This window comes from Cydia splendana, chromosome 11 (genome assembly GCF_910591565.1).
Source record: "Cydia splendana chromosome 11, ilCydSple1.2, whole genome shotgun sequence".
Taxonomy (NCBI): domain Eukaryota; kingdom Metazoa; phylum Arthropoda; class Insecta; order Lepidoptera; family Tortricidae; genus Cydia; species Cydia splendana.
Window position 1 is genome coordinate 16,495,590 of NC_085970.1, and position 12,966 is coordinate 16,508,555.

Below are 12,966 nucleotides of genomic sequence, written 5' to 3' on the forward strand. Positions count from 1 at the left end.
TTTACTTGTAGTTTTTTAGATTATGTTTTAATTTTAGTGTTTTTGATATTTGTTGTATGTGAAATACCTACAAGTAACAAATATAATTACTACACTATTAACATACAGTAACAAGAAAATATTATCCTAGATATTTAAAAGAACGAAAACTATAAGGAAAAGATTAATTTAAAAATATTAAAAATAGGCGATTGCGGAAGAAAACCATTGGGAAAATATGGGAACGGAGTAATTGCTACCGAGAATGAATCATCATCATCTCAGCCATAAGACGTCCACTGCTGAACATAGGCCTCCCCCTTGGACCTCCATACGTGCCGGTTGGAAGCGACCCGCATCCAGCGTCTTCCGGCGAGAATGAATGATTTCGGGAAATTATGGGCAACGCAAAATATGAGAACGGAGTAATTGCCTCGAAGAAAAAATGATTTTCGGAAATTATGGGCCACGCTCGCGCACAAAGATTCTTAGTTGCAGTTTACAGGTTAATTCAAAGGTAATGTTGGTTTCCTAACATAGGTAGAGTTAGACCAAGAAAAGTCTGCAGAGATTTTGACACTGGCACAAATAACATTGGCACTGCGTGTGCTGTCAAAATCTCTGCAGACTTTTCTTGGTCTAACTCTATCCACTTTTCTATACAATTAGTATGGCGACGTGTATACTTAAGGGGCATCGACCGTACACTGACATCGGGATGATATTTTTATCATGTTATTTAGTAGTCATCGTGCGTCTCGCTTGCGCCAATACATGTACGGACAAGAACGAGTGAAATGCACGATAACTAAATGACATCAGTTAGATGTCTTTCTGATATCAGTGTAAGTTTGAATTGGCCTGTTAGCCAAAAATTGTTTCGTATGTCCATATGTTCTACTCTACAGGTCGCATATCTAAACCAATTCCCGAATTTTGTAAGCAATTGATAGCTAAGTTTTTATGGTCAAATTAGATTCTCTAAATTCTTCAAAACAACGGAACCATACATTTATTCAGTTTTAAACTCTGCTCGCGAGGTCTACAGCTCACAGAGCCACTAGTATTAAACATTGTAGGTTTTTGACATTCACGGACCGATTTTGGATTGCAGCCAAGCTATTTGGACTGTTGGAAGGCTCGTCAGTGCCCACTTTTATATAAAAATTCCAAATAGCCTCACTGGACGGCAGGTACCATCTTTCTTATATCATAAACTTATTCAAAACTTAAAATAAATCAGAACACCCCAAACGCCCATCCTGAATAAACAACCTAAAAATCCAAGGAAGAAAACGAAGGAAGATGGATGGACAATCGTCGTATTGTCAGGTTACGGCACGTGTAGATTACCTCCCCTGGATACAGTGGATACCGCTTTTGGAAGGCACTCGGCACACATACACCAGAAAAATTAAACAGACATTTTTGGGAGCGTATATTAAGTATTTAATGATATTTAACTACTACGTTATTTTTTATTTTATGCTACGCCAGTAGCAAACAAATATAAGGCCTGGCTAATGTGAAGCGACTACCGTAGCTCATGGACACGTGCAAGGGTGGCTTCAGGAGTGTCACGTTGCCGACCTTTGAAAAACCTATACGCTGCTTATTTGAAGTGCTGTACCTACTCTCTTACGTAATATCATTTTATTTAATGGGGTCATCCATTAATTACGTCACACGTTTAGGGGGAGGGAGGGGGTCAAGAAAATGTGACATGTTGTGACATGGGGGAGGGGGGAGTCACAAACATTGTGATGTCACTTTAACTTCATCAGTAACCGAAAATTAATTTATATTTTTTTATTCGCTGTACAGTTAAATAATGAGATTTTGGATGTAACTTTCGTTGTGTTATAAAATTACTAATATTTATATATCAAAAATATTTTTTTATTAAAAAAATAATGCCGAGTTAATATTGTCGATTTCGTTGAAAACAAAATTGCCTAAAATGTGACGTCACACCAGGGGGGGAGGGGTTTGTAAAATGTGACCAAGTGTGACAAGGAGGGGGGAGGGGTAAAAAAACCTAGAAATTCGTGTGACGTAATTAATGGATGATCCCTTAGTAATTTTTCAAAATAGCGGATCTAAGTATATGGGTTCGCGAAGTTTAAGTCTACACGTCACAGAGCCACCTAGTTTTAGTAGTTTTACTTCTCCTATCGGTCAAATTTGTCAATATTACTTACACTAACATTAATAAAATTATGAAAGTAAGTTTTACCTGGCGACCAACATTATAATTACTGACTGCCCGGCTTATAGAATGCAATATTTTTTATGTTCTCCTCTATATTAGCGGCATTTCTCAGCCGGTGTTCGTGAAATTTTAAAGTACATAGGTATGGAAACAATAATCTGCATATTTTCACTACGTCAAGCGTCATCGATTTTAATTTCCCCATAGCACACAGTATTCTCCACAATATAATATATATGCACTATCTAGAGTGTAGATACTGTGTGTATGAAGTAGGGATAAAAAGTATTCAATAATAAATCTGTCTCGGGGGATGTCTATCACAGGCGCGCCATTCTGATGCAAAAGAAATATACAAAAGGTGACTTTAATAATTCAAGTGATTGATATTGGGAGACAGTTCCTGGAGCTTGAATATTATTCGGGGAATTTCGTTTGTAATGTTTGTGATTTAGAAAATTACACGCGTGCTTTCTTTGACTTCGTTTTTGAAGTAGATTAGTGTAGAATCAAAGAATTAAAATCGAAATACAATGGAGTAATAAAGGAACTATAAGAGGCAGTTAGTTAATTTTGTTTTTATTAACTAAAAGAGGTATATAATAGTTATCTAATTTTGTTTTTAGGAATCACAAGAATATTTTTATATTTATAAAACTAGGTTCTGAGTTAAGCAGTTTGCAGCTATTTTATTAAAATAAATGTAGATTGTAGAATTATGTTAATATTCGTGTAATTCCAACAATTCATAATGCCGGCTAATTCTGAAACCAAACTGGTTATGCTGCAAAAGTTATCAATTCCTATTAACGGGTATTTTAACTTGTCATATAGTAAGTATTTAGAATGAACGATAATATCCCACGTGGATTAAAATATGAAAGTATTGTGTGAGCCAAGAGTCATCATCATCATCATTCTAGCCCTCAGTCGCCCACTGCTGAGCATAGGCCTCTCTTCGTGTACGCTACTTATTCCGGTCCTGGGCTAGTCTCATCCAAAAGTGCCCCGCGATTTTCCGAATGTCATCCACCCAACGAGCTAGCGGACGCCAGGCGCTTCTTTCATCCGAAAGCGGCCACCAATCCGTCAACATTTTGGTCCACCTGCCATCACTCTGTCTGAGAGTATTATTGCTGAATGAAATTATGCACCTTAAACGCGTCTCCGGTTTTGTGGATTGGATCATTTACCTTAAACTGCGTCTAAATATGAAAGCACCGATTTTTATTAATGTTCTTTAGGATAGGGTTGATATGATATTTCAGTAGACTAATTTCTTAACGTCGTACATTTTCCAGAAATAATTAGGAAATTTAAACTCTATCATGTTCCAAATAAGGTTCAAATTGCCATGAAATACGAGGGTAAGAAATAAATCGATTTAAGTTAAATGTCAAGATTATTTTCTTCGGAAATTTCGGGACAAGAAAATGTCACTGAAATGATAAAATGTCATTAATACAGAAAGGGATATCTTCATAAGTTCAAGGGCGATTTGTTTAATACCTACTATAATATATTACTTTTATGTTTATATTTTAAATCCTTCAGGTAAACCATCTTTATCTTTTGAATAGGGGATATTACTGCAATGTTCTGCCGCCAGAGTGCAGCACTACTGACTCTAGTAAATTCATAGACTAACTTATACATACTCTGCCTTAAACTGTTTTTTGACAAGTTTTCACAGACAATAAAATATGACATTGATGCATCAAGGCGGTTTGTTAACAAGGGCCTACCGGTAAACGCGAAAATCGAGATTCGAGTGATAGAGAGATTAGATAACGAAATTTCGATTTTCTTGTTTCGCGGTAGGCCATGTGATTGACGTGACGTGTGATTTGTCAATGTGGTTTGTTTGTGCCACAAAGGTGCCACCTACGCAGAGCTTTGCCTACTATTCCCTATTAGTGACATAATTTGTGCGTTTTTTCTTACAAATATAAAATAATAGTAGTTTATGTGACTGCTACATAATGAAAGGCATTAAAATACGAGTGTGGGTTTATGAAACGAATGAAATGAGTTTCATAATAGTATCACACGAATGTTTTAATGCCTAATTATGTACAGTTACATACACTGCTTGATCTACACACATATAAACTTTCTATGATATATTCACTAACCACATATTACAGCCGACATTGGGGCACTTTCCTCTCTGGCGGAACTCGCGGATATGAGCTGGCGTCTCCGAAATATTTTTATCGCACATTTTACACGAAACTTTTATTATAGTTACTTTAAAAACAACAAAACAAATTATTGTTTACTTACAAACTAATTAAAATATAAACTGTACGTCAAATGGCGGCAAAAGAAAACTTTTTTCACGCATGTCACGCATCCGTAGTTTTTTTTTAATTCAGAGACAAACTAGAGTCGGGGTCAATTACCATATCGTCCGATACCAACTTACATGCGGGATTTGTCAATATTGTATCCAATTGTCATTTGATTTCGAATAAAACGTCATCTCGACTGATATTAGAATAGGGGTCAAATCAAATTGTTTTTTTTTTCAGAGATGTTCGAAATTTGAATGCATTACCAAATCGATTTTGATATAGTAATGAAGCTATTACCACATTTTCACAGATAAGAAATTTGCTGTAACAAAACAGTTTATCGTAATGTGGGCCATTATTTACGGATTTTGACAGCGTCATAGAGGGTTTATGATATGTGTGTAGATAAAAATTGTTATAGTTCTACATGGCATAAAAGCTCTCCAAAGGGCATCTACGTGTTGCATCTATATCCCCACGCCAGCCTATCAAAAGAAAAGGAAGGGATTTATAGGCCCGTGAAATACAAGACGGAGATACAAAAATAGTTATAATAATAATAATTGGGAAGGTACTAAGTAAATTCTTTATTAAAATTAACATGTAACAACCGCAGCACGTAATAATTTTATCAAAATTAAACACAAAACTGAAAATATTCAGTAAGTATAAGAAAACAGAGCCCTTCATATCACGATAATTATTCGCGTTGATAATCATTACCTTGAGCTGCACTAACTTTATCATTTTAGTTAATACCACTGTATGTACACTATGTACAATCAGCATCAAATATATTGTAATAGCCACATCGCCAAATATATCGTAACACATCTTTGATACTACGCACGACGATAAGAGATCTTTTTAGTACTAGTCCGACCGAAGATTCGGTTTCGGTTTCGGCCAATTTCGGCAAAAAGATCATGTTTCGGCCGTAGTTTCGGTTTCGTCCAAAAAACGGCCGAACCATTCGGCCGGGCCGAAACTTATGTAATGGTACCTACTTCGTACTATAAACTAAACTATGTGACAAAGACCAAAAGTCGGGGAACAAGTAGGACAACAATATTAATACATAATATACCGATTTATTTATACAGAAATTAATTGGTTTATTATAAAACACAATTCCACTAATTACTAATTAATTACTAATTAGTGGAATTGTGTTTTATAATAAACCAATTAATTTCTGTATAAATAAATCGGTATATGTATTAATAAGGGGGAGGCCTATGTTCAGCAGTGGACGTCTTATGGCTGAGATGGTGATGATGATGATGATGATGATGTATTAATATTGTTGTCCTACTTGTTCCCCGACTTTTGGTCTTTGTCACATAGTTTAGTTTCATAGTACGAAGTAGGTACGTGACTGGACTGGACGTGACTGGATAAATTTATATTTTGTATTCACAGCACTAATGACTAAGTGCATTGATTATACCAGTAAAAAATAAATACTTTACAATAAAACAAAATTTCACATTTTGTAATTGCACTGACTTTAACCTACATTATTTGATCGTGTAATGTTTTCATCTACCCTCAACTGGCTTAAGGAGCCATTTGAGGGTAGATTTCGTTTACTTTTATTGAAATACCTAAAGATACAGACTATAATAGGGATGGTGGCCAGTAAATCTAATTTTGGTGGCAATCAATTTTTAAAATCATAATATCTCGAAAACTACTATGTATAATGAAAGGCCATTACTACACAATATCGATTGTGACTAGTTACGTACGTATTATCGATACATAATTTAGACATAAACTTCAAAAATAAAAAATCCCACCAAAATTAGGTAAATTTTGGACCTGTTGAAATTCACCCCAAAATACCTACGGCGCGATTCGGGAAATGAATAAGAGATTCACTAGATATGAAATACTTGAAATAGTAAAGATATGTGACGTTCCACGGAAAAAGGTACCTTATGGCGGTTGGCGCTTGCTCTAATTCATTTCCCGAATCGCGCCGCTACACACATAACACATAACATACACGTCACATAACAGATTTACCACACCGTCCATTTAAAAGAGTTATGAAAACCAATTTAACTAAGAGGCTTTATTAGTTAAATTAGTTTTAACAACTTATCTATAATTAACAAATCAACGACTATAAAATATCAGATTTTTTAACTGATAAAAATATTTGGGATGATTGTGATATTGTAACGTAAAGAGTAGATACTAAGTCTGTATAAGTGTTTAATTGTTACTACTAATAATACAAACTGATATATGTAACAACAATGTATTGTACACGACGGACACCACTGTATCTTGTATACTTATGTGGGAAAAATAAAATATAAAAAAAATAAGATACCATAGAAATAAGGATTTTTTCCGATATATTTGGCCGTCACCATACTATTTGATGCCGAATGTACTAACATCGGTTCAATATTTAAAAAAAGAAACATAGTTTAATACGCACATTTAATTTTACTTATGCTACTGGACTCCCACCACTCTCTCAAATGCGCACTGGAATTGGAGTAAAACAAAGCATTATCATTGAGAAGCCTGCAGATTTGGCAGATCCCGTCGAACTCCTCTCGTTTGTGGAAGGTGTAGAAGTTCCGCCACTTGAAGAAGCTTCGGTAAACGGACGGGTTGTTGATGCTGTAGTGGACGATGGCTGCGATCTGCCCGGGGGTGTGGAGATGAGCGTTGATGTAGGACCCTGTAGGGAGGAACCTGAAAAGTGAATTTGGGATTAATCTTTTTTAAAGGCATAGGTAAGCGCTGGTGGCCCAGCGGTAAGAGCGTGCGACTTGCAATCCGGAGGTCGCGGGTTCAAACCCGGCTCGTACTAATGAGTTTTTCGGAACTTATGTACGAAGTATCATTTGATATTTGCCAGTCGATTTTCAGTGAAGAAAAACATCGTGAGGAAACCGGACTAATCCCAATAAGGCATAGTTTACCTGTGTTGGAAGGTCAGATGGCTGTCGCTTTCGTAAAAACTAGTGCCTACGCCAATTCCTGGGATTAGTTGCCAAGCGGACCCCAGGCTCCCAAGAGCCATGGCAAAATGCCGGGACAACACGAGGAAGAAGAAGAAGAAAGGCATAATTATACCTATAAACTGTCTTTTTAACCGAGTACTTACCTACGGAAAAAGTTATGAATTTAGCAGTTTATGTGAGTAACATATTACTCATGTTTGTATCGTGTGTTCGACGGTAATAGATTTTGATAGAATGAAGTGTCAGTCGAGTCGCTTTTATAATGCATTTTTACTAACTTTGAAAGAAGTATACGCGAAAGTTTTTTCTAATTTTTGCTCGTTAGCCAGTAGAAGTGAACATTCACTCGCAATGTTTGTGTACTGAAATTCAACGTACGATCTCCAAATATTCTATGAAAACGTTGACAGTTCAGGACACAATATGGTGCTAACTATTGTATTAATACCTGTGTATAAAATAGTATACAAAATCTATTCAAATGGCTTCTTTAGCCAGTTGAGGGTAGATGAAAACATTACATCATCAAATAATGTAGGTTAAAGTCAGATCGTTCAGTGACAGATCCAGGAGGTTTTGTATTTCATTCTTTTAAAATTATGGCTTCAGCCCATTGGGGCTATTTCGCCAGTGTCAAGTTCGTAGTAGCAGGGTAAAACGATTGAAATTGTACGGTTAGTACAAGACAGTGTACGGTGATTTAGCTCTTGTAAAGCGATAGCGGGCTTTACAAGAAACACGTGGACAACCGGCCATTGACTCCAAAATGATGGTTAAACGTGCTTCAAGATAAATTCTCCATTCACTGCACACTACCAAATTAGTTTACTGTATAATAGGCTATCGATATTACACTTTAAACAATATTAATGAGCAAAAAACAAAGCAATTGATCCCGACGCGTGCCATCAAGATGGCGCTCGAACCGGAAGTCCGGTTTTGTATTTGGTTGGTTAATCAATAAATGTTATAAGTACCCGAAAATGTTCAAATTATATGTTTACTTTTATTTAAGTACCTAAAGATACAGAGATAGATAGAGGTAGACAACAGCCAGTCATATCGCTAAAAAGCGATTTCATCCCATTGTAAACTTGTGCTCAATTCTTGCATATGCTAATGATATATTTTATGATGCAAATTGAATTGGGTCGTGCGCTTGCGGCAAAAGGTTGAATTTTAATTAAATTATTTAATTGTTGCGGAATACAGACATACTGCGATTACTGCGAATAAAGTCACGTCATAAGCAAAATTGTGTTATTATATAAGGTGCTACTTTATTAGTTGCAGATATTTTAACAGGTGATAGTTTACTTTAAAACAATTACTTAACTTTAAATAAAAATTAAGAATATTTAATTAATTTTTCTTTTGTTTTAATTTACCGAAAAAAAAAATTATAAGGAAAACTGCAAAAGGTTATTAGGATAAAGTGGCCAGACAGTTAGGTGCCAGGTAAAATAGGTACTAGAATCTGTTCAATGAGTTCACATTTAATAATCACATTAACAGGGTGTTTTTACGTAGCAAATTAGTTTTTCAGTTTCCTCCAAAAAACATCGTAAAGGCTATAATGTTTCATACTTAAATATACTCCAGGAACAAAGTACTATCAGCTGTATAAATATCTGCAACTAATAAAGTAGCACCTTATATAAAGTGCCATGGGTCAGTTGGCGGTCTCAATACCTACACATTTATTAATAAAAATAAAATAAATAACTACCTATATTTACACACTTACTTCGTATAGGTACAACGACGTTGGTGTGACAACAACTATAATACAATCATAATATTTATTTTCACACGTGTGTAAAAATAGATGTTATAATAAAATAAAAAAAAAAAACAAAACTTACTTGGTAAGATCCGCTCGTGCCCTAATAATAGGCACAGCATTATTCCAATACGCCTTCAATACTTTATCCGTAACATAGTCCTGAGCCGTCCCTGCCGTCACCAGAACATAGTAATACTCCCTTGCAATAACTGCACCACTGCCTGCCAGTGGGTAACTCCTTTTACATCCAAAAACATCCAATTCTTCCGAATACACTTTCAAAGCCTTTCTTAATTTTTCAGCAAAGATTCTTCCTTCATTATCTTTACAGCCTTTAACGAGCATAGCAACAGCTTTATTTTTATTCTTAAACTTCATGACTTCTTCCAGCTTTTGAGATGATTTAGGCAAGCTCATTGTCCATTCAGCATACAGACTTGGAGCGACAGCAGAGCCGTTCATATCACGCACCACAAAAAACGGACTTACAATATCTGAGTCCAGTTTATAAGACCACGTGTAGTTAAAAAAGTTATCAGCGTGCGGATTGCAGACAGGCACTTCATCTGATGGTTCCATGCCATAGAATATATATCGTTGATTCTTTGGTCGTGATAGAGGCAAATAATTTTTAGACACATCAGTCACATTTATGATCACAGCGTCAAACTCTTGTTTAGCACTTATCCGATTCTTATTCGTTGTCAAATAACACAAGAAATGCGGGCATTGGTAATCGAAAAACAGTTTTTGGCCTTCTATATGTGAAAATAACTCTGGATTTTTCGTCTCCAGCAATATGTATTTCAAGCTTAGATCAATCTTTTGGGAAACATCTTGCCAATTTCTTCTTTCTTCGGCGGTATGCTCACTCATTTGTGCTTTGTGAAGAGAATAAAAAGCCAATACTACATACATAACTAAACCGGAGAAAGTAAGTATGAAGAATAGTTTTGCCACTTTTCTAGACTTTGTAATGACCATTGCGGTGTCTTAATAACGTCGATTGCGAAGAATGACTGATGTCTGGAGATTGCACACAACCAATGCTTGTAAACAAATAACTTTGTATCAAACAAACGAAATGCGTAATAAGACTTTGGTATTTCTCCTCGCGTACCATTTCCTAGTAACCTCCGTGATATGTTGTAATTACAATGAGAGATTTATTCTTGGAATAATGTGTAAATAATTTTGTAATTATTTATATGACGGTGACACGAAATGTCAATGTGTCCGAATTAGATCCACAAAGTTTTTTTGTTAGAGTATATGTGCCTCGGAGTAAGATATGTGCGGAAAGAGAAGAGTCATGGAATATAAGGGAACCAATACATTATATCCGACTTTAAAGTGGGACCGAGCTAAAGTCAGACCAAGAATAGTCTGCAGCGGATTTGATAGCCCACTAAGCCCACGCAGTGAAAGTGTTATTTTAAACGTCAAACTTCTATGAAATTATGACGTATAAATGACAATTTCATAGAAGTTTGACGTTTAAAATAACACTTTCACTGCGTGGGCTATCAAATCAGCTGCAGACTTTTTTTGGTCCGACAACTCTGTATGGTATTTGCAATCACAAAGTGTGATAATGTCATCATTAATGTCAAATTTCTACGAAAAGTACGAAAACTTCTGTGACGTTTAAATGACACTCATCACTTTGTTCTGTACAAGTCAGTGCAAAGTTAACTTAGACGGGTTCTTGGTATTATAATAAACTAGTATAATAAGCTCATAAACTGAAATAAATTATGAAGCTTATTAGCTTATTTTTTATGAAATCATACATTCTATAGGTACTATCAAGTACTATAATAAAATAAAAATAAAAAAGCCTTTAATCTATCATAAAACACTTTACAATTTAAAAATACTACATTAAACTTAAAAATATTGTACTGTGATTTTTGGATTATAAAACTAACTTAAAATATAAAACTAAATTCTAAAACACGTACTATATTATTTAAAGTTTTTCACTACATAATGTTTATTTACAAATTCTACTTCTATTAAACACGTTTGTTTATGAAAGTCGCCTGAGCGGCGTAGGCCTCCCCCGTTTCTCTCCAATCCTCTCTGTCCATAGCCCGTCTTCTCCATGTTGGTCCACATACTTCGCGGAACACGTCTTCCCAACGTTTCCTGGGTCTACCTCTTTTCCTGTGGCCGTTGCGAGGTGTCCAGTCTGTCACTGTTTTAGTCCACCTGCCATCATTTATGCGACAGATATGCCCAGCCCATTTCCACTTTAGGATTCTTATTTGTTTTACGACATCAGGCACTCTCGTTCTGTTCCTAATTTGTAAGTTGCTTATTCTGTCCGATAGCCGAATTCCTAACATGCTCCTTTCCATTTTCCTCTGTTGTATGGCAAGTTTATTTTCTTCTTGTTTTCGCAGTGCCCATGTTTGACACCCATACGTCAAACAAGGCAAAATAGCTACTTCATATAATCTACTTTTAATTTTTATATCTATGTCTTTGTTCTTGAGAACTTCTTTTAAACTCCAGTATTTTTTCCAACTTAAAGCTATCCTTCTATTTATTTCCTTTACGGTTAAATCATCAAATGAAATGGCTTGGCCTAAATATATGTACTCTGTCACGTGCTCTATTTTCTCGCCGTCTACTTTTATGTCGTGGTGCATATTTCTACTATTTGTTAGTATTTTAGTTTTCGTCGCGTTTAGTGCTAGACCAACTTTCCTGCTCTCGTTTGCTAGGTCTTGGAGCATGCTTTGCAAGTCATCTGGGTTTACAGCAAAGATAATAATGTCATCGGCGAATCGCAGATGGATTAGGTATACGCCGTCAATCTTGATGCCTTTATTACTAAGTACTATACTACATTAATATTTTCGACACTTCAGCTTCTTGCTACTTTAAAGAAGGGTTAAATAAAAAAATAAGGCGAAATTAACCCATAAACAAAGTAAAGGCCATCACACGCCGAAGGCAAACAGCGAGCACTTTGCCGTCAAAGGCGACAGTGCGCCGAAAAGCTCCCGTTTTTTTCCTATCCGTCGATGTCTCCCTCTATTTGCTAAGACCTGTTTCGTTAGAGGCGGTGCGCAGTTCCATTGTCAAACAATACGAAATATTTCTCCAAATCACTAGAGTCTGTTCGGAAAGTAAAGATTCGTGGAATGTGTTGGGCCCCATACATGGCTACGACTCTTTCCGCACAGACTCTATTCATTACAATTTTATATACTTATCGATTCTTCTCAACGATTGTTCATCCATTTTGTGCTACATATGGAGTGCCTAAAACATACATCAATATCTTTATCTAACGGTTATTATGTTATTAATCACAAACATTCAAATTCTATACATTCTATATCATATTCTTGACATTACGGACGTGTCACCATTCTCCACATTCCTAGATGGCTAATGTATATTGAGCCATGGGTATGTATACGAAAGTACAATAACCTCACGAAATGTACTTAAAAACCATCCATTCCATCCATCTTCCCCTTGCTTTTCTTTGCTCTTACGAATGTACGAGTAGTATAATTATTTTCCATCGTATTTTCTCGGATAGGTACGTTCGTATTTGTCATACTACTTCAGACAACCTAAGTGATCCGTGATCACCATCTATTTATTATTTAATCCTGACTTTCACATGCGTGCTTGTGGCTTAGGCGAATGACGAAGTAAATAGGAAGAGGTCCATTTTCT

The 12,966-nt window shown here is 35.8% G+C and overlaps 1 protein-coding gene across 1 annotated transcript; it reads right to left on the reverse strand.

The window, feature by feature from the left end:
* Positions 1–6,658: 6,658 nt before the first annotated feature.
* Positions 6,659–10,040, reverse strand: LOC134795069 (alpha-(1,3)-fucosyltransferase 4-like). The gene is made up of 2 exons (XM_063766907.1): positions 9,344–10,040; positions 6,659–7,206 (listed from the first exon to the last, which is right to left on the reverse strand). The coding sequence occupies exons 1-2, from the start codon at positions 9,841–9,843 to the stop codon at positions 6,933–6,935; spliced, it is 774 nt and encodes a 257-aa protein (XP_063622977.1). The 5' UTR covers positions 9,844–10,040; the 3' UTR covers positions 6,659–6,932.
* Between the last annotated feature and the right edge of the window lie 2,926 nt (positions 10,041–12,966).